The sequence below is a fragment of the Pseudophryne corroboree genome, chromosome 3, assembly GCF_028390025.1.
Source record: "Pseudophryne corroboree isolate aPseCor3 chromosome 3, aPseCor3.hap2, whole genome shotgun sequence".
NCBI lineage: Eukaryota > Metazoa > Chordata > Amphibia > Anura > Myobatrachidae > Pseudophryne > Pseudophryne corroboree.
Window position 1 is genome coordinate 584,679,421 of NC_086446.1, and position 27,396 is coordinate 584,706,816.

Consider the following 27,396-nt stretch of genomic DNA (forward strand, 5'->3'; position numbering starts at 1 on the left):
TAACGGTGTTGTATGTGAATGTGTACGCTAGCATACACTTTGGTTCACATATGTGAACCTCGTCTCCCTTTCTCACTCTCTGCTCTTGACTTTGCCACTTACTTCACATCCAAAATTGACTCCATACGTCAGGACATCACATCACACCAGACCATCAGTAACCAGCTTTCTCCCATCCCTTACCAACCCTCCCCATCCCTCGCACCTACTCTGACATCTTTCTCCCATGCATCTGGAGAGGAAGTCATGGCCCTCATTCATTCCTGTCCCCTCACCACCTCCCCACTTGACCCTATCCCCTCCCGCCGCCTCCGCTACCTCTCTCCTTCTGCTTATTCCCATCTTTCCCACCTTCTCAATCTGTCCCTCTCATCAGGCACTGTCCCCTCGGCCTTCAAGCATGCACTCATCTCTCCTATTCTTAAAAAAACCTACACTTGATCCAAACACTCTCTCCAACTACCGACCCATCTCTCTCCTCCCTTTTGCCTCCAAACTCCTTGAGCGTATTGTCTACAACCGCCTTACTTCCTTTCTTTCCTCACACTCACTGCTTGACCCATTCCAGTCTGGCTTCCGTCCTCTCCACTCCACTGAAACTGCCCATACAAAAGTATGCAATGACCTCCATGCTGCTAAATATAAAGGACACTACTCTATACTTATTCTACTTGATCTCTCTGCTGCTTTTGACACTGTGGACCATCCTCTCCTACTGCAAATTCTTCACTCCATTGGTCTGCGTGACACTGCCCTCTCTTGGCTGTCCTCCTACCTTTCTGACCGTTCTTTCTCTGTCTCCTCTCATGACTCCACCTCCCCCTCACTTCCACTAACTGTAGGGGTACCCCAAGGTTCTGTCCTTGGTCCTCTTCTCTTCTCTCTCTATACGTCCTCACTAGGTAAGCTCATTAGTTCTTTTGGTTTCCAATATCATCTCTATGCTGATGATACCCAAATCTATCTTTCCTCTCCAGACCTCTCCCCTGCTCTCCTCACTCGTATCTCCAACTGTCTCTCTGCTACCTCTTCCTGGATGTCCCAGCGCTTTCTTAGACTTAATATGTCTAAGACAGAGCTGATCATATTTCCTCCCTCCCGCATAACCTCACCTCCTACAATTTCATTATCTATTGATGGCACTACTATCTCCTCTAGCCCCCAAGTGCGCTGTCTTGGTGTAATCCTTGACTCCTCCCTCTCCTTCAAACCACACATTCAGCACCTCTCACAAACCTGCCATTTTCATCTAAAAAATATTTCCAGGATCAGACCCTTTCTGACCCAGGATGCTACTAAGACTCTTATCCACTCACTGGTCATCTCCAGACTGGACTACTGTAATCTGCTCCTGACTGGCATTCCTGGCAAATACCTCTCTCCACTCCAATCTATCCTCAATGCTGCTGCCCGGCTCATCTTCCTCACCAAACGCACTACGTCCACCTCTCCTCTCTTACTAGACCTTCACTGGCTCCCCTTCCCTTTCAGAATCCATTTCAAGCTTCTCACACTCGCTTACAAAGACCTCACCCACTCCTCTCCCATCTACATCTCTGACCTTATCTCCCTTTACACTCCCACCCGTCCTCTTCGCTCTGCTAATGCACGCCGACTCTCCTGCCTACGGATTACTTCCTCTCACTCCTACCTCCAGGATTTTTCACGTGCTGCACCACTTCTCTGGAATTCCCTATCTCTCCCCCTCAGACTCTCCACCTCTCTACAAAACTTCAAACGGTCTCTCAAGACCCACTTCTTCACCAAACCCAGCCAAATCTCATCCTAACACTCTGTTCTACGCTCTCTATGTACCCCATCTGTGTCACCCCTGTCTGTCTACCCCTCCCCTTTAGAATGTAAGCTCTCACGAGCAGGGCCCTCTTCCCTCATGTGCTTATCTTTTCTTACTTTAATAATCTTCAACTACACCACATCCAGCAGTCTTCTGCCACCTGATACTTATTCCAGTGTCATCTGCTGATGTAACTATGTTTATTTACCCTGCACTTGTCCTATACGGTCATCAACTGTAAGTTGCTGTTTTCCTGTTTGATTATTTGTTTATGTATTCTGTAATTGGGCGCTGCGGAACCCTTGTAGCGCCATATAAATAAAGGATAATACTAATGTGCAGTAATGGTTTCCTAGACTTTTTGCGCATGTGCAGTAGTGCACTGTGTCCACCTCTGGGCAGGCACTTAGTGGCAAATAATTGAGACTGAGAGCTCTGCATATGCATGGAAGCTAATTTGAATGGCTGCCAACTTCCTGTCTGAGTCATGTCCAGTGAGAATTTCAACCCACTTCACAGTGTTGGAAGAGCTATAAAAAAAAAAAATCAAAAAAATCCACCAGGGTGGTGTCCCTGTTTGGGGCTCCCACCAAAGGGCAACATTCTTTATAATGAGGCTGGCCCTTGGGCCGCAGTTTGTGCATGAAATCCTATACAATCTTTGTACTGTTAAGAATAAAGCTCTCACTCGCTGTTTGGGGGGTTCAGTTTTGGATAATGCAAGGATGAATTTAAACAAGAACAAAGCTTAAGCACTAGCAAACTGGTTATTAAATGACACAATAGCAAAGGTAGGCCAAATGTGGCTCAAAAACTATTGTAGACCCACAATTGCCAGTTTGTAATGTCATCCTTGACCTGTCAGGGCATGTTTGACTTTTGTATAAATAACTTAATGCAAACAATGAACTTGTGTACTGTAGAGTATTATTTTGTAAGCTGGTGCATTTTGTCAAGATACTTCACATATTGTCATAGCTACCTTTCAGAAAGTATATCATGTGGTCCTCATAAATGACTGCAGCTAATTATACTTACATTAAATTGAAAATGTCTTCATTCTGAGCTGTATTGTGTTCAAGAAATCACAACATATACAGATCAAGCACCAGAGTCCCCAATTGAGGGTTTGTTTAAGTTGAAAGGGGGACAAGGGCTCAATGAAGTAATATGTGTAGTGAGGACACCCTTAGCGCAGAAGGCGATACAAGTCACGTTACACATAATATGTGAGTGCCGTGTGACTCTGTAGCGCAGAGAGTCTTTTTTTTTTTTTTTATGTTCCGCGAAAATGCTTAATAGATGCAAGGTAATGTAACATGACGCACAAGCAGCTTCTGCTGATTAAAATGATATGCAGCATGCCTATATTCTGTGTTGGACTGCGACTGTATTTGCATATAAAATGATATGCTACACTTTTCATGGAAAACAATGCAATGTGGCATTTTGGATCCAGATAGAGCTGCAGTTGCACACAGAATATAGGCATGTTGCATATCATTTTAATCAGCAGAAGCTGCTTGTGCATCCTACTACAATACTTTGCGTCTAATAAGGCACATGGTACAACAGAGTCCCACCATGACATGGCGCAACGTGAATGGCTGTTTAGCGTGACTGCAACAAGGATGTAAGAGGACACATCTGTATATAAATGTTTCATGTAAGCCATTTCATAATGGCTGAAGAGAGGACTGTAGACCAGGGGGTATGCGCAGATTTTTCGCTGCGAGGAAAATTTCTGCCTCTGGTAATTAGTGCACTGGGCAGAGACAACAATTATCTGTGGGATTTTCATCCACACATAAGAGGATACTTTGTAGGTGAATTGTGGCCTGTTATTTACTTTGCCAGCTTCAGCTTATGGTCAAATAGTCTTTTTGTGCTAATTATACACATATCTAAGGTGGAATACCTTTTTTTATCTGTGACCCTGAGCTTGTCAAGGGAACCAGTGGCCCAACTTGAGCCTTTTTCTTTTGGTCCTATTATGATGAATTCCAGTTTTAATGTGTTTTCTATATTAAGCATTCTTTGAAGAATTACCCCCTGAAGAAGTCTTTTTGAGATGAAACGCATAGGGTTAAACACTAGAGTACTCATTCAGAGAATCCGTGATTGGAGTAAAAAATGCTTCCTTTACAATGAGGGTGAAAAATAAGATTTTAAACCTACCGGTAAATCTTTTTCTCGTAGTCCGTAGAGGATGCTGGGGACTCCGTAAGGACCATGGGGATAGACGGGCTCCGCAGGAGACATGGGCACTTTAAGAAAGACTTTGACTCTGGGTGTGCACTGGCTCCTCCCTCTATGCCCCTCCTCCAGACCTCAGAGAAACTGTGCCCAGAGGAGACGGACAGTACGAGGAAAGGATTTTAGTTAATCCAAGGGCAAGATTCACACCAGCCACACCAATCACACCGTATAACTTGTGATATACTATCTAGTTAACAGTATGAAAAAACAACATATCATCGGTCCAAAACCGATGAAACTATAACATAACCCTTATGTAAGCAATAACTATATACAAGTCTTGCAGAAGTAGTCCGCACGTGGGACGGGCGCCCAGCATCCTCTACGGACTAGGAGAAAAAGATTTACCGGTAGGTTTAAAATCTTATTTTCTCTAACGTCATAGAGGATGCTGGGGACTCCGTAAGGACCATGGGGATTATACCAAAGCTCCCAAACGGGCGGGAGAGTGCGGATGACTCTGCAGCACCGATTGAGCAAACAGGAGGTCCTCCTCAGCCAGAGTATCAAACTTATAGAACTTTGCAAAGGTGTTTGACCCCGACCAAGTAGCAGCTCGGCACAGCTGTAGTGCCGAGACCCCTCGGGCAGCCGCCCAAGACTAGCCCACCTTCCTAGTGGAATGGGCCTTAACCGATTTCGGTAACGGCAATCCTGCCGTAGAATGCGCCTGCTGAATCGTGTTACAGATCCAGCGAGCAATAGTCTGCTTTGAAGCAGGGCCGCCAACCTTGTTGGCTGCATACAGGACAAACAGTGCTTCTGTTTTTCTGATCCTAGCCGTTCTGGCCACGTAAATTTTCAAAGCCCTGACCACATCCAGGGACTCTGAATCCTCCAAGTCACGTGTAGACACAGGCACGACAATAGGTTGGTTCATGTGAAAGGATGAGACCACCTTAGGTAGGAATTGAGGACGGGTCCGCAATTCCGCTCTATCCATATGGAAAACCAGATAGGGGCTTTTATGTGATAAAGCCGACAATTCCGAAACTCGCCTAGACGAAGCCAAGGCTAACAACATGACCACCTTCCAAGTGAGATATTTCAACTCCACTGTTTTAAGTGGTTCAAACCAATATGACTTAAGGAAACGTAACACCACGTTAAGGTCCCAAGGCGCCACCGGAGGTACAAAAGGAGGCTGAATATGCATTACTCCCTTCACAAAAGTCTGTACTTCAGGTAAAGAGGCCAATTCCTTTTGAAAGAAAATGGATAAGGCCAAAATCTGAACTTTAATGGAGCCTAACTTTAGGCCCAAATTCACTCCAGTCTGTAGGAAGTGAAGAAAACGGCCTAGATGGAATTCTTCCGTAGGAGCATTCCTGGCCTCACACCAAGAAACATATTTACGCCATATTCGGTGATAATGTTTAGATGTCACGTCCTTCCTAGCCTTTATTAACGTAGGAATAACCTCATCCGGAATGCCTTTTTCCGCTAGGATCCGGCGTTGAACCGCCATGCCGTCAAACGCAGCCGCGGTAAGTCTTGGAACAGACAGGGACCTTGTTGTAACAGGTCCTGCCTTAGAGGAAGAGGCCACGGATCTTCTGTGAGCATTTCCTGCAGATCCGGATACCAGGTCCTTCGTGGCCAATCCGGAACAATGAGTATTGTTCTCACTCCTCTTTTTCTTATTATCCTCAACACCTTGGGTATGAGAGGAAGAGGAGGAAACACATAGACCGACTGGAACACCCGCTGTGTCACTAGGGCGTCAACATCTACTGCCTGAGGGTCTCTTGACCTGGCGCAATACCTTTGTAGCTTTTTGTTGAGACGGGACGCTATCATGTCTATTTGGGGCAGTCCCCACCGACTTGCAATCTGCGCGAAGACTTCTTGATGAAGTCCCCACTCTCCCGGATGCAGGTCGTGTCTGCTGAAAGTCTGCTTCCCAGTTGTCCACTCCCGGAATGAACACTGCTGACAGAGCGCTTACATGATTCTCCGCCCAGCGAAGAATTCTGGTGGCTTCCGCCATTGCCACCCTGCTCCTTGTGCCGCCTTGGCGGTTTACATGAGCTACTGCGGTGACGTTGTCTGACTGGATCAGAACTGGTCGATCGCGAAGTAAGATCTCCGCTTGACGTAGGGCGTTGTATTTGGCCCTTAGTTCCAGGATGTTGATGTGAAGACAAGTCTCTTGACTTGACCAAAGGCCTTGGAAATTTCTTCCCTGTGTGACTGCTCCCTAACCTCGGAGGCTCGCGTCCGTGGTCACCAGGATCCAGTCCTGAATGCCAAACCTGCGGCCCTCTAGAAGGTGAGCACTTTTCAGCCACCACAGGAGAGATACTCTGGCCCTGGGGGACAGGGTGATCCGCTGATGCATTTGCAGATGTGACCCGGACCATTTGTCCAATAGGTCCCATTGGAATGTCCTTGCATGGAATCTGCCATAGGGAATGGCTTCGTATGTCGCCACCATTTTTCCCAGGACCTGAGTGCTATGACGTATTAACACTTGTTTTGGCTTCAACAGGTTCATGACTAGAGTCATGAGTTCCTGCGCTTTTTCTGTCGGAAGAAAAATCCTCTTCTGGTCTGTGTCCAGAATTATGCCCAAGAAGGGCAGACGAGTTGTAGGATTCAGCTGCGACTTCGGAATATTGATAATCCAGCCTTGTCGCTGTAACACAGTCAGTGAAAGTGAGACGCTGTTCAGCAACTTCTCCCGTGATCTCGCTTTTATGAGGAGATCGTCCAAGTACGGGATAATTGTAACACCCTGTGTGCTCAGGAGCACCATCATTTCCGCCATTACCTTGGTGAAAATTCTCGGGGCCGTGGAAAGCCCAAACGGCAACGTCTGAAATTGGTAATGACAATCCTGTACCGCAATCTCAGGTACGCCTGATGAGGAGGATATATGGGAACATGCAGGTATGCATCCTTTATGTTTAGAGATACCATAAAATCTCCCCCTTCCAGGCTTGCGATGACCGCTCTGAGCGATTCCATCTTGAACTTGAATCGTTTTAAGTAAAGGTTCAGGGATTTTAAATTCAAAATGTGTCTGACCGAACCGTCCGGTTTCGGGACCACAAACAGAGTTGAGTAGTACCCCTTCCCTCTTTGAAGCAGGGGAACCTCTACCACCACTTGTTGAAGACACAATTTGCGAATCGCATGTAACACTATCTCCCTTTCCAGGGGGGGAAGTCGGTAGGGCCGATTTGAAAAACCGGCGAGGAGGCACCTCTTCGAATTCCTGCTTGTAACCCTGGGAAACAATTTCTATTGCCCAGGGATCCACCTGTGATTGAACCCAGATGTGGCTAAACAGTCGAAGACGTGCCCCCACTGGGGCGGACTCCCTCAGGGTAGCCCCAGCGTCATGCGGTGGATTTTGCAGAGGCCGGGGAGGACTTCTGTTCCTGGAAACTAGCTGTGTTATGCAGCTTCTTCCCTCTGCCCTTACCTCTGGCAAGAAAGGACGATCCACATACTCTCTTGCTTTTATTGGAACGAAAGGACTACATTTGATAATGAGGCGCTTTCTTAGATTGTGAGGGAATATATGGCAAAAAATTAGATTTACCAGCCGTAGCCGTGGAGACGAGGTCCCTCTCTGAACAATTCCTCACCCTTGTAAGGCAACAATTCCATATGTCTCTTGGAGTCGGCATCGCCTGACCACTGTCAGGTCCATAAGACACGCCTAGCAGAAATAGACATAGCGTTTATCCTGGAACCCAGTAAACTAATGTCTCTTTGAGCATCCCTCATATATAAGACAGCATCTTTTATATGGCCTAGGGTCATTAAAATGGTATCCTTATCAAGGGTCTCAATATCCGCTGATAATTAATCTGTCCATGCTGCTACAGCACTACAAACCCAGGCCGACGCAATAGCCGGTCTGAGTAATGTACCAGAATGTGAATAAATGGACTTCAAGGTAACCTCCTGCTTGCGGTCAGCAGGATCCTTGAGGGTAGCCGTATCATGGGATGGAAGCGCTATCTTTTTTGATAAGCGCGTCAAAGCTTTGTCTACCCTAGGGGAGGATTCCCACCGGATTCTGTCCTGCGACGGGCAAGGATACGCTATTAGAATCCTTTCGGGAATCTGGAGTTTTTTGTCTGGAGTTTCCCACGCTTTTTCGCATAATTCGTTCAGCTTATGTGATGAGGGAAAGGTGACCTCAGATTTCTTTCCCTTATACATGTGTACCCTCGTGTCAGGGACAGGGGGTTCCTCAGTAATATGCAAAACATCCTTTATTGCGATAATCATATATCGAATACATTTAGCCCCCTTTGGCTGTAATTTTGCATCATCGTAGTCGACACTGGAGTCTGAATCCGTGTCGGTATCTGTGTCAACTATTTGGGCTAGTGGGCGCTTCTGAGACCCCGAAGGTCCAGGCGACATTGGGGGAGGCATGGGTTGACTCCCTGACTGTACCCCAGCTTCAGCTTTGTCTAATCTTTTGTGCAATAAATTAACATTAGCACTTAAAACATTCCACATATCCATCCAGTCAGGTGTCGGCACTGCCGACGGAGACCTAACATTCATACACTCCCCCTCCTCCTTAGGTGAGCCTTCAATCTCAGACATGTCGACACACGCGTACCGACACACACACCACACACACACACACACACACACACACACACACACACACACACACACACACACACACACACACACACACACACACCACACCACACACATACCACACACATACCACACACATACCACACACATACCACACACACACACACACACACACACACACACACACACACACACACACGGAAGCTCTTTTCTGAAGACAGGTTCCCCACCAGGCCCTTTGAAGAGACAGAGAGAGAGTATGCCAGCACACACCCCAGTGCTATATGACCCAGGAAAATACACAGTATGTTTACCCAGTAGCGCTTTTGTTATGTATATGCGCCAATTATGTGCCCCCCCTCTACTTTAAAACCCTTCTTTCACCGTGTATTAAGCAGGGGAGAGTCCGGGGAGCTTCCTCTCAGCGGTGCTGTGGAGAAAAATGGCGCTGGTGAGTGCTGAGGGAGAAGCCCCGCCCCCTCGGCGGCAGGCTTCTGTCCCGCTCAAATTTCTCAATAACATGGCGGGGGCTCTTTATATACATGTACAGTGCCCAGCTGTACATGTATATATTTATATATGCCACAGGAGAGGTTTATATTGCTGCCCAGGGCGTCCCCCCCCCTGCACCCTGCACCCTTACAGTGACCGAGGTGTGTGAGGTGAATGGGAGCAATGGCGCATAGCTGCAGTGCTGTGCGTTACCTCTATGAAGATCAAGGTGTCTTCTGCCGCCTCTGATGTTCTTTTCCTCAATACTCACCCGGCTTCAATCTTCCGGCTCTGCGAGGAGGTCGGCGACGCGGCTCTGGGACGGACGGCTAGGGTGAGACCAGCGTACCGATCCCTCTGGAGCTAATGGTGTCCAGTAGCCTAAGAAACAGAGCCCTGAAACTCAGAGAAGTGGGTCTGTTTCTCTCTCCTCAGTCCCTCGATGCAGGAAGCCTGTTGCCAGCAGGCTCCCTGAACATAAAAAACCTAACTAAAATGCTCTCTTTACAGGAAACTCTGGAGAGTTTCTGAAATGCACCCAGTCTCCACTGGGCACAGTATCAAACTGAGGTCTGGAGGAGGGGCATAGAGGGAGGAGCCCGTCTATCCCCATGGTCCTTACGGAGTCCCCAGCATCCTCTAGGACGTTAGAGAAACTATGTTTACTAAAGTAATGTACTGTATGACAAAATATCTAAATGTATTTTTCTCATCTGATGCTTTATAAAATTAGAATTTTAATAAATTGTGATTGTTAAAGTTTTAAAATCAAACTACATAAGGATGTCGAACTACTTTTAGTAATATTATATAGGCATTATAGAGAAAACATGCGGTAAGATTCCATATTAAGATAAGTTATATCTACAAACAGTGGGCCACAAGTGCAGGTAGTACAGGACTGTATATAGGCTTAATTATCAGAGGTTACGGATGGCCTTTGCATTTGTCAGTGTTGTATTTGGCAACATGCCACATTTTTTTTTATCTTTAATTCATAGATAATATCAATAAATTTTCTGTAGGTTGACCAGCATGAATCTGTTGTCCTGAGCTGAACCAACAATAAATGTATCAGAATCTAAATGTCCTTCTATGCCTCTCTTTATCTCTTCTGTTTTATATTAAAGTGATTGCACTTGCCTGTCTGTAATACCAGTACAGATTCAAAATCTTGCTGCTCGAGGGCTGCCCTGTGCTTATGAGGGTGTTTATGGACTTATTTCCTTACCTTATTAATCTGTGTTATAATGAAGGGTATCTCTAATGGGCCCTACTCACTTGGCGATGCGCCGCCGAGGTGCCCGTCGGCCGATACGGCCGACGAGCGACCCGGCGGCGGGGGGGCAGTGACGGGGGGAGTGAAGTTTCTTCACTCCCCCCGTCACCCGGCTGCATTGAAGTGCAGGCAAATATGGACGAGATCGTCCATATTGGCCTGTATGCATAGCCGACGGGAGACCAGCGATGAACGAGCGCGGGGACGCGCATCGTTCATCGCTTAAGTCTCCACACTGAAAGATATGAACGAGTTCTCGTTCATTTATGAACGAGATCGTTCATATCTTTCAGAATATCGCCAAGTGTGTAGGGCCCATAAGACTCTACGAACGAGATATCTGATTAATGGCATGATACTGTATCTCAGCAGATACAACAAGAAGCTGCATGGCACACTGAATCACTTTAAGATATATTCTTGGAATTCTGATCTGCAAAAGGAGAGTGCCCGAATCTCCTCCAAATGGATGACTTGGCAGAGCTCCTTTCAAATCCTTTGCCATAGGGCATCTAGTGGATGCACATATATCTAGGTTACAAGCTTGTTAATTGCTGGGCCAGAGAAAAGACCACTTCACAAACCTCTGCAATGTCCTCGGGGACTGTTTTGAGTTGACCTGTTAAATAAAAAAATATAAAATGTCAGAAATCCTAATGTGCTATGTGAACTGAAATACAGTAGTATGAAAACAGAGTACTCCCTATTTCAAATCTGTGAAAGTTTAGTCCTCACTAAATGCTAAAATATTATAAAACTAATCTCGTGTGACAAGTAACCCATAACAGATTTTGCTTTGGCCTATTTTTTATTCAATAAATAAAGACAATGTGAACAAACCATGTATGAATAAATAAGTACACTCTTACATATTCGATAATGTAAGGCAGGTGCTGCTAAGCCAGTGCACGTCATTATATGACCAGCGGGAAGTGCAGAACTAAATTGCCTCAATTAGGGCTAATATATGAATACCAACATGTAAGAGATAAGGTGAATTTACATGTGGTATAGCTCCAGACTTTACTCCTGATGAAACCAGGGTTTATGACCTGGAGAAAAATCATAAGGTTTGAGGTTTTGATTACAGCAAAACCTCAACAATCAAATCTCTTTCCCTGCTGTCTCTACTAAACAACTTGTTCTATTTGCAATAGAGGGCACTGAACCTACACTGAGAGTGGGACATTGTTAAGTCCAGGGGGTTTATTTACCACCCAACTACCCACCCCAGCTGAACTTCAAACATATAACCAAGTGTGCTGTTTAAAGTCAACTCCTCTTGGCAGTAGTTTAGCTGTAAATGCTCATTTAGGGCCTAAATCAGACCTTATCGCTGCTGTGCGTTTTCGCACAGCAGCCAATCAGGTCTGAAGTGCACCGGCACCGCATGCCAGACAGCCGACGGCCATCTCAGCCCTGTGACCGCCTCTGCCTGATTGACAGGCAGAGGCGGTCGCTGGGCGGGGCGACGGCATTTGGCCGCCGTTTTAGGGGCGCGTTCTGGGCAACACAGGCATGCAGGATCGTGCGGGGGGCGGCCGCAGCTTCTGCGTGACGTCACGCAGCCGCTGCGACCCGGACAGTGACTAGTAGCTCCCTACCAGCACGCAGGAGCTGTGCTGGTAGGGAGCTACTTGTCAAGTACAAAAGCATCGCTGCTGTGCGATGCTTTTGTACTTGTGCGGCGGGGCAGAGCCAGACATGCCGGCAGACTAGCCCTGTGCTGGGCATCCCCCGCATGTCTGAGTAACTGATTGTAGCCGTGCAGCTACGATCAAGTCTGAATTAGGCCCTTAATACCACTTTGGCGCACAATGTACATTGCACAGCAGCAACCTATCAGCAATTTGCTTTTAGTTGTTACTTTAGACAAAGAAAGCTAGTGTTTACTTGGTGGCTGTAGTTTACTGAAAATCTTTAATTTACCTGTAAATGTAATGATAGAACATGTAGCCAGTAAGGCTTAGTTGTTATTCTGTAAGCAAGAGGTTCCCAAACTGTGTGCCATGGCTCCCTGGGGTGCCTCGGGACACTTGCAGGGGTGCCCTGGGTTGGTGGTCCAGGACCAATTCAAATTATTCATGGTCAATATAATAGGCAAAACCAGTGCTGGTGTCTGCCAGTCATAAAATATGTGGCCAAACGGAAGCAAATCTTGTCCCTCACCACACAACTGACCGTAAGGATGACATATAAACGCGATCTACTTAATGTAATATTTCTTTCTAAATTTCTCAATAAGAAATTTTTGGCCTAGGGATGCCGTGAAAAAATTCTGATATTCTAGGGTGCCGTGATTCAAAAAAGTTTGGAAACCACTGCTGTAAGCCCTTATATAATTATGCAGTTGTCTTCATAGGATATCCATTGTTACCTGTATATTACTTAATAGGACTTCAGTATTCAATTCTCCTGGGCCTTCTTTCTGAAAACTATACTCAAAGTGATATGAGCAGGCAAATTACTTATCACCATTGTAAAACACAGTAATTGCCTTAAAGTGCTATATTCAAGAAAAAGTCTTGTAGTGTGTATACATATGTATTTGTTGCTATTGTACCTTTTGGACTAACACTTGATGTATGCTTCACATTGTTATACAGCAGAAAATGAAGCTAAAAGAAATTGAACGATCTGCGGTCCAGGCCTGGAGCCCAGCCAAACAACATCCAATTTACTTAGCAACAGGTATTTTTCCTTTCCCCCCCTAAACCACTGCTCCCCTAAACATTTCAGGTCTACGTTACAGTTCACTTAGTGCCATATGAAGCTTACAGGGAAACAGCATGCTTTATAACATTGTACTGAGAGTGAAACATGATTGACTTTATTATTCCATTTTACAGAAGCAAATGTTTTGTCTATTCTTCAAAGGATTTACCCCCTCCTCCTCCTCTCCCCACTTGCAAGCATCACACAGTGTACTGTGATGGAATTGTCTAGCAAAAGCATTTCTGTCTGACTGTTTTTGTTTAATTTACATATTCATTGCTCAGAATACGTACTTTAATTTGTCAACTAAGGTACATCTGCACAACAGCTGGATGCATCCTTCAACACCAATGCGGCCCTTGAGATATTTGAGGTAGACTTTGGGGACTCTCATCCAGACATGAAAAGAAAAGGAGTCTACCCAGCATCCAGCAGGTGTGAGGGGAAATATTGTAATGGGTTTTTACCAGGACATTTTTCATTTGAATCTAAAATGTTATTACTCTTCTTTTAATTTCATTACTTCCGTATCACATATTCCTACAGGTTTCACAAGGTAATCTGGGGCAGTTTTGAAGGGGGGTTATCTGGAACTTCTGGAGTGATTGTAGGTGGAGGAGATAATGGAGAGATAACACTATACAGTGCCTCACAGATTCTGGCATCTGGGAAAGATCCGGTTATCACAAAGAATGGAAAACATACCGGTCCCGTACGTGCACTTGACTTAAACCCATTTCAGGTACTTCTGAGTCCCCATCAATAAATACCGCTAGTCTTGTTACTGTTGGCATTCTACATTATTCATAATTTACTTTATTGATCCAGTTACATTTCTTATGATCTGAAATACATCTGCCTAGCTATATTTAGAAGCTGGATTACATGCTTACATTTCTGTGTGTTATTGTAGCAATATAGATTCTTTTACTTTGCAAAATTGTCAGTATTAATAAGCCAACAACGTCCCAGTCAGTCTGTTAACTCCACCCGTATAATTACCATTTACAGAACAATCTCCTGGCTTCTGGTGCCAATGATTCTGAAGTTTTCATATGGGACTTGAATAATTTTAATGTGCCAATGACCCCAGGAGCAAAATCCCAGGTGAGCAATAAGAAAAGTGTCAAGTACATATGGAACTTTAAAGTTGTTTACACCCTGATGTTGTGCAGTGTCACTGGCATATTCTTGTCAAATGCGATCGTATAAATTGCTCTTGTGGTCAGCAAGGCCAGGGAGGTCATTGGCGACCACCAACTGTGAGTAAAAAAAGAAGGTAGTGTCCAAAAGAATAGGTTTCACCCTCTTAACTGTTTACTCATAGAACCATGGTATTTGTTGTCAGTAGATAAGGTGCCCAACAAAGTAATTTAGTTATCCAGTATTGTGTGATGCAGTAGATGCCTGCATATGTACATACATGTAAGTTGCTTAATGATATACAGTAAAAATAGTTAAGTGGGGTGTGGGTTGATAGACAGTGTCTAGTTAGACAGTCAATAGATAGACACCATATGTTAGACAAACAGTAGGTCAACAGGGTCATAAGGTCGACATGACAGTACAAAAGGTCGACAGGGTCAAAAGGTCGACAAAAAAAGGTAGACACCATATTTTTTTGCATTTTTGTGGTTTGTGTAGAGTTTTGTCATCTGGGACCCCCAATTGTAGAAAGGCATACCCTCGCTGGGCTCACTTCGGTCACCACGCTTTGGGCTCGGTGGCTCGCTGCGCTTGCCACAAGGTTTATAACCAACTCTGTGCCGACATGGATAGAGAAGATATGAAATAGTCCAAAAACATGTAAGATTTCAAAAAAGGTGTATCTTTTTCTCTCTCGTCCATTTTCATGTCGACATTTTGTCCATGACGACCTTTTGTACTGTCAAGCTTTTTCATGTCGACCTTTTGACCCTGTCGACCTAATGTCTGTCTAACATATGGTGTCTATCTATTGACTGTCTAACTAGACACTGTCTATCCGGATACCGTAAAGTGTGCCTTTGATATTTTTTTCAATAGGAACTATATAGTTACTATAAGGTGATTACTTTGGTGCATCCAGTAACACCGTCAGAAACAGTAGCATGTGGGACAGTCAAACATCGGGTCCACAAGCGTTTATACTTAACATTTAACAGTAGCTAAGAGAAGGCATGGAAACGTTACTAGTGTTAGTAGTAATGCTAAAGTCATGCTACCCTACTTGTAGAACCAAAATAGAGTGGTCCACAAGGGGTGGTATTCATGTGACCGCCGGTCAGCTGACCGACAGTCACATGACCTCCTCCACCAGCCCGACGGGTCACTGTCCCGATGGTCGGCATGCCGACCAACAGGGACTATTTCCACTCGTCCACGACATCCATAGAGTGGGAATAGAACCCGTGGCGACCGAAGGTCGCCACCGAGCCCGCAGCGTGGCGAGCGCAGCGAGCCCGCAAGGGGCTTGCTGCACTCGCCCCTCCCCGCCGGGATCCCGGCGTCGGTATGCTGCCGGCGGTCAGGAGACCGCCGGTCAGCCGTACTACACCCATCCACAATTGCTGCTAGACAGATTTGTTGTCAGTCCCAGGGGTTTATGTAAGGATAGCCTTTATTCTCAAAAGAAGATTCGACCAGAAGAACAGGAGATCTCATCAACTGACAATATATGGTAATCTTTCTTAGGTTCTACAGGAACCTCTGGACTAACCTCAGTAAATGAGATGCATGCATCAAGAGGTTTCTTTAGGTCTTCACACACAATTTCACAAAACCATGGTGGACATCATTATACGGGATGCGGTCAATTTACCTACTATCCAAATCCCGACATGGCCAAAACACCAACATTTAAAATACAGACAAGGTGAAAATACAGACATTTAAAATGTCGACATGACTTTTTCATGATTTTTTAATTGAAACCGACTTGTTCATACTTTACTATCCCAGTAGACTTGGATGGGGAATATAATAGTTTACCGAGTGCGAGTTGACACGGTACACTTGTACGGAGTCCACGTCGACCTATGTCGACACACACACACAAATAAAAACTTGTGTCGACTTTTTGACCTGTCGACGTTTTAAATGTCAGTATTTTGACCTTGTCTGTATTTTAAATGTTGGGATTTTGACCTTGTCTGGATTTTGACCGTCGGTCAGTTGTTGTCGGGATTTTGATTGTAGGTATTTCATACTAAACCCCAATATACCACTCATGGGAAACACTCGCCTAGGTGCTATTCCTTATGTTCACTGAAAGGTACAGTATCTTTACACCGGATTTTTCAGTGGTCACGTGATTCTCATTTTCAGTATGCAGCTCCCAGTCCACTATGGATAGTCATACAAACAAATGGTTGAGGACGAGTTTGTTCATTTTTTTTAAACATTTATTCCTATACAGTAAAAAGTATAAAAATTATTTACCACATGGGTAACATTCACTCATATAAAAACAGCATGAAGTATCCCCCTAATAGTAAATGGTTTGTTCCACCACACACCATAAAAAACCTCCCTTTAAAAGGAAATAAGTTTTAAATTATTTCTCAATAGGAGGAAGCTCCCCTAACCAGATGGAATGGTACCACAAAGGGTGCAAAAGTGAAAAAGTCAAACCTGGGGTACTCCTAGCCACCACCAACAAGTTTCGGAATACTTTTCCTTCCTCAGGGTGTGTGACACTACCCTACTTGTACACAATATTGTCAGGATAAAAAAATTGCAAATTAAAAAGTTATTCTTCCAATACGTAATTAGTTACAAATTGAAATAAAAAAATGACACTAAATAGCTTTTTTCTCTTTTTAACATCAAAGGGGAAATCTTTCTTGCCCCAGTACAAATGGAAATGTCAGTTAAATAGTGAAAAATAGACAACCATGATGCTAATGGTTGACATGTATAAGCTGAACGTTTCAAGATGAAATCAGCCAATCAGATGTGGCTAATTAGGGCTGCTGACAGTCAATCACCTCTCCAGATGTAATGAGGTGCAAGTCAGCGGTGCACATTAACGTGTATATGCATGTATGCTTATGCACAATATGGAAATGTATAGCCTATGTAGAACACAGACATAAATACAGCTTTGAATGGGCCCAATAATACAACGTTTCTTTATTATTAATACACAGCCTGTAGAAGACATCACCGCCATTTCTTGGAACCAGCAAGTCCAGCACATCTTATCCTCTGCTCACCCTAGTGGTAAAGCTGTAGTATGGGATCTACGCAAGAATGAGCCTGTAATTAAAGTCAGTGATCACAGCAACAGGGTAAGTACATGAAGCACACTTCTAATGCTGTTGACAACCCTTTAATAGGTCCTGACCAAGCCGCTGATTTGTGGCTGACAAGACCTATGTTTTAATTTCTTCATAAACATCCAAGGCTAGCTAGTGTGTGACTTATCTGATAGTGTATACAGATGGGGCTTTAGTCAGTAGCTTAATTTCTGCTGCGAGTACACTGGGCTCCACAAGGATAGACATAGGGGTGTAGAGTAGGATCTTGATCCGAGGCACCCAACAGGCTGAAAAGCTTTGACTGTTCCCAGAATGCATAGCGCCGCCTCCTCTATAACCCCGCCTCCCTGCACAGGTGCTCAGTTTTGTAGTTGGTGCTGCAGATAGCAGGCACATAACAGAGGGGCTGCTCCAGGAAGCCCCCACTGAAGAGCTTTTTTTAAGAAAAAGTGAATACTTCACGGGCAGCAGCGCAGTGTAAATGTCAGGAGACATTCACTGCTGCAGCTCCAGCTCTCCCCAGCGGCGCTGTACACTCCCGAGCCCTGGTTGCCGGGTAACTACAGCAGGAGGCTCCGGTTTTCTTCATGGTCAGGCACACACGACGGGGGCTCCTCCGGGATCACGTGGCCGGGCTTCGGGAGGTGATGAGAGGGTCACGCTTGCGGGACCCGTACTTTATCGTGATCCGACGCGGTCAGTGGATACTGTGGCAGTACAGGCGATCCCACTAGATCACCAGGGCATGGGTGCAGGTCAGGTTTTCCCTTAAAATCATTTTAATAGTAGTCCGCAGTACCCGGTGGTTTTGACAGCAGGGGGATAAGGCTTAAACCTGGAGCCCCTACCCCAGCCCCAGGGCGCCATTTCCCGCAAATGTTCCCGCCCTGGAGCTGCATATCTGTCTCTCTCTCACTCCCTGTCAGTGTCTGGGTACCATTTCTCTCAGCTACTGCTTGGGCAAATCCTCCTGTGTAAAGCCGCCTGGTTGTCAGCGCTGTGACTTTACATGACACTTAAGTATTCTACCTGTCTTTTAGACAGTGTTGGTTAAGAAAGTGCATTTAGTCAGGGTTTTCTAGTACAATTACCCTGTGATATACATCCAGTTCTTGCTGTGCAGTGTTATATCTATTGACTACATAGCTATATAAGCTAGTCCAGTGCAGTATTATTGTTAGTAATAACTAGTGATGAGCGGGTTCGGTTCCTCTGGATCCGAACCCCCCCGAACTTCACCCATTTTACACGGTTCCAAGGCAGACTCGAATCTTCCCGCCTTGCTCGGTTAACCCGAGCGCGCCCGAACGTCATCATCCCGCTGTCTGATTCTCGCGAGATTCGTATTCTATATAAGGAGCCGCGCATCGCCGCCATTTTCACTCGTGCTTTGGAGATGATAGCGAGAGGACGTGGCTGCGTTCTCTCAATTTTTGTGTTCAGTTTGCTGCAAATATCTGTGCTCAGTGTGCTTGTAAATATCTATGCTCAGTGTGCTGAAAATATCTACGTTCTCTGCCTGAAAAACGCTCCATATCTGTGCTGCATTGTAGTATATAGTAGGAGGACAGTGCAGAATGTTGCTGTGACCACCAGTATATTTATAGCAGTACGGTACAGTAGTCCACTGCTCTACCTCTGTGTCGCCAAGTATACTATGCATCCATACCTGTGCTGCATTTTAGTTGTGCGCAGTATATAGTAGGAGGGGACAGTGCAGAATGTTGCTGTGACCACCAGTATATATATATATATATATATATATATTTATTTCTCTGACGTCCTAGTGGATGCTGGGAACTCCGTAAGGACCATGGGGAATAGCGGCTCCGCAGGAGACTGGGCACAAAAGTAAAGCTTTAGGACTACCTGGTGTGCACTGGCTCCTCCCCCTATGACCCTCCTCCAAGCCTCAGTTAGATTTTTGTGCCCGGCCGAGAAGGGTGCACACTAGGGGCTCTCCTGAGCTTCTTAGTGAAAGTTTAGTTTTAGGTTTTTTATTTTCAGTGAGACCTGCTGGCAACAGGCTCACTGCATCGAGGGACTAAGGGGAGAAGAAGCGAACCTGCCTGCTTGCAGCCAGCTTGGGCTTCTTAGGCTACTGGACACCATTAGCTCCAGAGGGACCGAACACAGGCCCAGCCTCGGAGCTCGGTCCCAGAGCCGCGCCGCCGGCCCCCTTACAGAGCCAGAAGCAAGAAGAGGTCCGGAAAAATCGGCGGCAGAAGACATCAGTCTTCAACAAGGTAGCGCACAGCACTGCAGCTGTGCGCCATTGTTACTCAGGCACACTTCACACTTCGGTCACTGAGGGTGCAGGGCGCTAGGGGGGGGGCGCCCTGAGCAGCAATGTAAACACCTTGGCTGGCATAAATACACCACATATAACCCCCAGGGCTATATGGATGTATTTTAACCCCTGCCAGAACTCACCAAAAAGCGGGAGAAAAGGCCACCGAGAAGGGGGCGGAGCCTATCTCCTCAGCACACGGGCGCCATTTTCCATCACAGCTCCGCTGGAAGGACGTCTCCCTGACTCTCCCCTGCAGTCCTGCACTACAGAAAAGGGTAAAAAAGAGAGGGGGGCACTAATTTGGCGCAGTTTTAATACTAACAGCAGCTATAAAGGGAAAAGCACATTTTATAGTGGTATTCCTGTCTATATATAGCGCTCTGGTGTGTGCTGGCATACTCTCCCTCTGTCTCCCCAAAGGGCTAGTGGGGTCCTGTCCTCTATCAGAGCATTCCATGTGTGCGGTGTGTCGGTACGATTGTGTCGACATGTTTGAGGAGGAAAATGAGATGGAGGCGGCAATTGCCTATTATAGAGTTGTCACCCCCTAGGGAGTCGACACCTGAGTGGATGAGCTTATGGAAGGAATTGCGTGACAGTGTCAGCTCTTTACGACAGACAGTTGACGACATGAGACAGCCGGCTACTCAGCTTGTGCCTGTCCAGGGGTCTCAAACGCCATCAGGGGCTTTAAAACGCCCGTTACCTCAAATGGCAGACACAGACACGGATACTGACTCCAGTGTCGATGATGAGGAGACAAACGTGACTTCCTCTAGGGCCACACGTTACATGATTGAAGCAATGAAAAATGTATTGCATATCTCTGATAATACAAGTACCACTAAAAAGGGTATTATGTTTGGTGAGAAAAAACTGCCTGTAGTTTTTCCTGTATCCAAGGAATTAAATGAAGTGTGTGATGAGGCGTGGGTTTCCCCCGATAAAAACTGATAATTCCTAAAAGGTTATTGGCATCGTACCCTTTCCCGCCAGAGGATAGGGCACGTTGGGAAACACCCCCTAGGGTGGATAAAGCGCTCACACGCTTGTCTAAACAGGTAGCACTACCCTCTCCTGATACGGCCGCCCTAAAGGAACCTGCCGATAGAAAGCTGGAGAATATCCTAAAATGTATATACACTCACACGGGTGTTATACTGCGACCAGCAATCGCCTCAGCCTGGATGTGCAGTGCGGGCCTGGCGTGGTCGGATTCCCTGACTGAAAATATTGATACCCTAGATAGGGACAGTATATTACTGACTATAGAGCATTTGAAGGATGCATTTCTATATATGCGTGATGCACAGAGGGATATTTGCCGACTGGCATCAAGAGTTAGTGCGCTGTCCATTTCTGCAAGAAGAGGTTTATGGACGCGGCAGTGGTCAGGTGATGCGGATTCTAAAAGGCACATGGAAGTATTGCCTTATAAGGGGGAGGAGTTATTTGGGGTAGGTCTATCAGACCTGGTAGCCACGGCAACTGCTGGAAAATCCACATTTTTACCCCAGGTAGCTTCTCAACCTAAGAAGACGCCGTATTATCAGGCGCAGTCCTTTCGGCCCCATAAGGGCAAGCGGGCAAAAGGCGCCTCATTTCTGCCCCGTGGCAGAGGGAGAGGAAAAAGGCTGCAGCAAACAGCCAGTTCCCAGGAACAAAAGCCCTCTCCCGCCTCCGCAAAGTCCTCAGCATAACGCTGGGGCTTTACAAGCGGACTCAGGCACGGTGGGGGCCCGTCTCAAGAAATTCGAGACGTCTCCCTCTCGCCGTTTCCTAAAGTCTGCTTTACCGACGTCTCCCTCAGACAGGGAGGCAGTATTGCAAGCCATTCACAAGCTGTATTCCCAGCAGGTGATAATCAAGGTACCCCTCCTGCAACAGGGAAAGGGGTACTATTACACACTATTTGTGGTACTGAAGCCGGACGGCTCGGTGAGACCAATTTTAAATCTAAAATCCTTGAACACTTACATACAAAGGTTCAAATTCAAGATGGAGTCACTCAGAGCAGTGATTGCAAACCTGGAAGAAGGGGACTATATGGTCTCTCTGGACATCAAAGATGCTTACCTACATGTCCCAATTTACCCTTCTCACCAAGGGTACCTCAGGTTTGTGGTACAGAACTGTCACTATCAGTTTCAGACGCTGCCGTTTGGATTGTCCACGGCACCCCGGGTCTTTACCAAGGTAAGGGCCGAAATGTTGATACTCCTTCGAAAGTAGGGAGTTTTAGTTATCCCTTACTTGGACGATATCCTGATAAGGGCAAGATCCAGGGAACAGTTGGAAGTCGGGGTAGCACTATCTCAGATAGTGCTGCGGCAGCACGGTTGGATTCTCAATATTCCAAAATCGCAGCTGATCCCGACGACACGCCTTCTATTCCTAGGGATGATCCTGGACACAGTCCAGAAAAAGGAGTTTCTCCCGGAGGAGAAAGCCAGGGAGTTATCCGAACTAGTCAGAAACCTCCTAAAACCAGGCCAAGTGTCAGTGCATCAGTGCACAAGGGTCCTGGGAAAAATGGTGGCTTCCTACGAAGCAATTCCATTCGGCAGATTCCACGCAAGAACTTTCCAGTGGGACCTGCTGGACAAATGGTCCGGATCGCGTCTTCAGATGCATCAGCGGATAACCCTGTCACCAAAGACAAGGGTGTCTCTCCTGTGGTGGTTGCAGAGTGCTCATCTTCTAGAGGGCCGCAGATTCGGCATTCATGACTGGGTCCTGGTGACCACGGATGCCAGCCTGCGAGGCTGGGGAGCAGTCACACAGGGAAGAAATTTCCAGGGCTTGTGGTCAAGCCTGGAGACATCACTTCATATAAATATTTGGAGCTAAGGGCCATTTACAATGCCCTAAGCCAAGCAAGACCTCTGCTTCAAGGTCAGCCGGTGCTGATCCAGTCGGACAACATCACGGCAGTCGCCCACGTAAACAGACAGGGCGGCACAAGAAGCAGGAGGGCAATGGCAGAAGCTGCAAGGATTTTTCGCTGGGCGGAAAATCATGTGATAGCATTGTCAGCAGTGTTCATTCCGGGAGTGGACAACTGGGAAGCAGACTTCCTCAGCAGGCACGACCTCCACCCGGGAGAGTGGGGACTTCACCCAGAAGTCTTCCACATGATTGTAAACCATTGGGAAAAACCAAAGGTGGACATGATGGCGTCCCGCCTAAACAAAAAATTGGACAGGTATTGCGCCAGGTCAAGGGACCCTCAGGCAATAGCTGTGGACGCTCTGGTAACACCGTGGGTGTACCAGTCAGGGTATGTGTTCCCTCCTCTTCCTCTCATACCAAAAGTACTGAGAATTATTGGAGGGGAGTAAGAACTATACTCGTGGCTCCGGATTGGCCAAGAAGGACTTGGTACCCGGAACTTCAAGAGATGCTCACGGAGGACCCGTGGCCTCTACCTCTAAGAAGGGACCTGCTCCAGCAAGGACCCTGTCTATTCCAAGACTTACCGCGGCTGCGTTTGACGGCAGGCAGTTGAACGCCGGATCCTGAAGGAAAAAGGCATTCCGGATGAAGTCATCCCTACCCTGATCAAGCCAGGAAGGATGTAACCGCAAAGCATTATCACCGCATTTGGCGAAAATATGTTGCGTGGTGCGAGGCCAGTAAGGCCCCGATGGAGGAATTTCAACTAGGTCGATTCCTGCATTTCCTGTAAACAGGAGTGTCTATGGGCCTAAAATTGGGGTCCATTAAGGTTCAAATTTCGGCCCTGTCAATTTTCTTCCAGAAAGAACTAGCTTCAGTTCCTGAAGTTCAGACGTTTGTAAAAGGGGTACTGCATATACAGCCTCCTTTTGTGCCTCCAGTGGCACCTTGGGATCTCAATGTAGTTTTGGGGTTCCTAAAGTCACATTGGTTTGAACCACTTGAATCTGTGGAGTTAAAATATCTCACATGGAAAGTGGTCATGTTGTTGGCCCTGGCCTCGGCCAGGCGCGTGTCAGAATTGGCGGGCTTTATCCTGTAAAAGCCCTTATCTGATCTTCCATTCAGACAGGGCGGAATTGAGGACTCGTCCTCATTTTCTCCCTAAGGTGGTTTCAGTGTTTCATCTGAACCAACCTATTGTGGTACCTGCGGCTACTAGTGACTTGGAGGACTCCAAGTTTTTGGACGAAGTCAGGGCCTTGAAAATATATGTTTCCAGGACGGCTGGAGTCAGGAAATCTGACTCGCTGTTTATCCTGTATGCACCCAACAAGCTGGGTGCTCCTGCTTCTAAGCAGACTATTGCTCGTTGGATTTGTAGTACAATTCAGCTTGCACATTCTGTGGCAGGCCTGCCACAGCCAAAATCTGTAAAAGCCCATTCCACAAGGAAGGTGGGCTCATCTTGGGCGGCTGCCCGAGGGGTCTCGGCGTTACAACTTTGCCGAGCAGCTACTTGGTCAGGGGCAAACACGTTTGCTAAATTCTACAAATTTGATACCCTGGCTGAGGAGGACCTGGAGTTCTCTCATTCGGTGCTGCAGAGTCATCCGCACTCTCCCGCCCGTTTGGGAGCTTTGGTATAATCCCCATGGTCCTTAAGGAGTTCCCAGCATCCACTAGGACTTCAGAGAAAATAAGAATTTACTTACCGATAATTCTATTTCTCGTAGTCCGTAGTGGATGCTGGGCGCCCATCCCAAGTGCGGATTGTCTGCAATACTTGTACATAGTTATTGTTACAAAAATCGGGTTATTATTGTTGTGAGCCATCTTTCCAGAGGCTCCTCTGTTATCATGCTGTTAACTGGGTTCAGATCACAGGTTATACGGTGTGATTGGTGTGGCTGGTATGAGTCTTACCCGGGATTCAAAATCCTTCCTTATTGTGTACGCTCGTCCGGGCACAGTATCCTAACTGAGGCTTGGAGGAGGGTCATAGGGGGAGGAGCCAGTGCACACCAGGTAGTCCTAAAGCTTTACTTATGTGCCCAGTCTCCTGCGGAGCCGCTATTCCCCATGGTCCTTACGGAGTTCCCAGCATCCACTACGGACTACGAGAAATAGAATTATCGGTAAGTAAATTCTTATTTTATATATATATATATATATATATATATATAGCAGTACGGTACAGTAGTCCACTGCTCTACCTCTGTGTCGTCAAGTATATTATGCATCCATACCTGTGCTGCATTTTAGTTGTGCGCAGTATATAGTAGGAGGGGACAGTACAGAATGTTGCTGTGACCACCAGTATATATATAGCAGTACGGTACAGTAGTCCGCTGCTCTACCTCTGTGTCGTCAAGTATACTATGCATCCATACCTGTGCTGCATTTTAGTTGTGCGCAGTATATAGTAGGAGGGGACAGTGCAGAATGTTGCTGTGAATATATATATATATATATATATATATATATATATAGGGGATACTGCAGTCCCGGCACTCACTCACCCACAAAGACTCTTGCTGCGGTGCCTTCCTAGGGGACCAAGGCTGATCCTCAATATGTACTGCAGAAGGCGGCGGCACTCAAGCAGGCTCACAACTTAGATTGAAAAAGCGGTGGTTTTATTCTGACATGTTTCGGGGGAACTCCCCGTCCTCAGGGCTTAACCGTTAAGCCCTGAGGACGGGGAGTTCCCCCGAAACATGTCGGAATAAAACCACCGCTTTTTCAATCTAAGTTGTGAGCCTGCTTGAGTGCCGCCGCCTTCTGCAGTATATATATATATATATAATATATATATATATAGCAGTACGGTACAGTAGTCCACTGCTCTACCTCTGTGTCGTCAAGTATACTACAAAATTTCAGTAAAATGACCCAAAAATCAAAATTAAAAGCGTCTGATGAGAAGCGTAAACTTGCCAATATGCCATTTACGACACGGAGTGGCAAGGAACGGCTGAGACCCTGGCCTATGTTCATGGCTAGTGGTTCAGATTCACATCCTCTCGCTAGAAAACTGCAGTGCCACTCCTAGATGGGCCAGGTGTTTGTGTCGGCCACTTGAGTCGCTTAGCTTAGTCACACAGCTACCTCATTGCGCCTCTTTTTTTCTTTGCATCATGTGCTGTTTGGCGACTATTTTTTAAATCTGCCATCCTGTCCGACACTGCAGTGCCACTCCTAGATGGGCCAGGTGTTTGTGTCGGCCATTTGGGTCGCTTAGCTTAGTCACACAGCTACCTCATTGCACCTCTGTTTTTCTTTGCATCATGTGCTGTTTGGGGACTATTTTTTAAATCTGCCATCCTGTCTGACAATGCAGTGTCACTCCTAGATGGGCCAGGTGTTTGTGTCGGCCACTTGGGTCGCTTACCTTAGTCACACAGCTACCTCATTGTACCTCTTTTTTTCTTTGCATCATGTGCTGTTTGGGAACTATTTTTTAAATCTGCCATCCTGTCTGACACTGCAGTGCCACTCCTAGATGGGCAGGTGTTTGTGTCGGCCACTTGGGTCGCTTAGCTTAGCCATCCAGCGACCTCGGTGCAATTTTTAGGACTAAAAATAATATTGTGAGGTGTTCAGAATAGACTGGAAATGAGTGGAAATTATGGTTATTGAGGTTAATAATACTATGGGATCAAAATGACCCCCAAATTCTATGATTTAAGCTGTTTTTGAGTGGTTTTTGTAAAAAAATACCAGAATCCAAAACACACCCGAATCCGACAAAAAATTTTCAGGGAGGTTTTGCCAAAACGCTTCCGAATCCAAAACACAGCCGTGGAACCGAATCCAAAACCAAAACACAAAACCCGAAAAATTTCCGGTGCACATCACTAGTAATAACCTCTGCATTGTACAACTGTGACTATATGTGTGTGCAGTAGCTCGCTGAGTGGTGTCCATTTCGTGTCTCTCACTCAACTTGCTATCCCTATATTCTATTACCTGAGGGGGCTTGGTGCGTCAGGTTTTATATTTATATTGGATTTTCACAAGATATACCTTAATACGTATTTTTCTCTGTGATTTTAGTCACCATATCTCTCCTATATCTTTGCTTGTGCTGACTACACTGTGCAGGGGTTTGGGTAAGAGGTATTGTGCTGCTGCCATTTGTACTGTGTTACCTGGTACTGCAAGTTATATTATGTCTGCTTCTGAGGGTAACGGTTCTGGGGCTGAACACACTGCCGATGTTGCTGAAGCCACAGATCCCTATGAGGAGAATATAGCAGCTGTGGGCTCCGGTGGCTCCTTGCCCCCCCAGTGGGACTGTGGCAACAGAGGTACATAATGACCCACGTGGGCTGCTTTTTCCACGCTTCTACATACGCAAGTTAATAAACTAACACCCCCTATGGGACCCCCTATACCGGTGCAACCGTATGTGGTCCCTGCAGCTAACCCGCCGTGGGCGGACAATTTATCTGCTCAATTGAAGAAGTTGAACCAGTCCCTGACTACTAAAAAGTCTGACCCTCACTCGCCTAAGCCCAAGGGGTCCTCTAAGCGAGCTCTTATCTCCTCACAATCCACTGCTGTCACTGACACCTCGCCTGATGAAGACGGCACTTACACTGACCCCACAGATACTGCTGATGGGGAGGGTAGTTCACATGTGGATGTTCCTGATCTTTTGGAGGCTATTAAGTTGACTTTACAGATTACGGATGATCCCGAGCCATCCGTCCCTCCTAAGAAACCAGATAGGTTCAAGCGTCAGAAGGTGGTTAAGCAAGTTTTCTCTATCGTCCTAAGTGGATGCTGGGGTTCCTGAAAGGACCATGGGGAATAGCGGCTCCGCAGGAGACAGGGCACAAAA

At 46.3% G+C, this 27,396-nt stretch overlaps 1 protein-coding gene across 7 annotated transcripts in view; it reads left to right on the forward strand.

Moving 5' to 3' along the window:
* SEC31B (SEC31 homolog B, COPII coat complex component) overlaps positions 1 to 27,396 on the forward strand; it is a 302,520-nt gene that overhangs the window by 110,332 nt on the left and 164,792 nt on the right. For 6 of the 7 annotated variants that reach the window (XM_063961423.1, XM_063961428.1, XM_063961427.1 and 3 more), the window contains exons 2-6: positions 13,007 to 13,091; positions 13,427 to 13,550; positions 13,662 to 13,857; positions 14,127 to 14,222; positions 17,246 to 17,386. In XM_063961423.1, coding sequence (XP_063817493.1) covers positions 13,007 to 13,091; positions 13,427 to 13,550; positions 13,662 to 13,857; positions 14,127 to 14,222; positions 17,246 to 17,386 — 642 coding nt within the window. The remainder of the gene's footprint in view (positions 1 to 13,006; positions 13,092 to 13,426; positions 13,551 to 13,661; positions 13,858 to 14,126; positions 14,223 to 17,245; positions 17,387 to 27,396) is intronic. The other variant, XM_063961426.1, reaches the window with a different exon arrangement.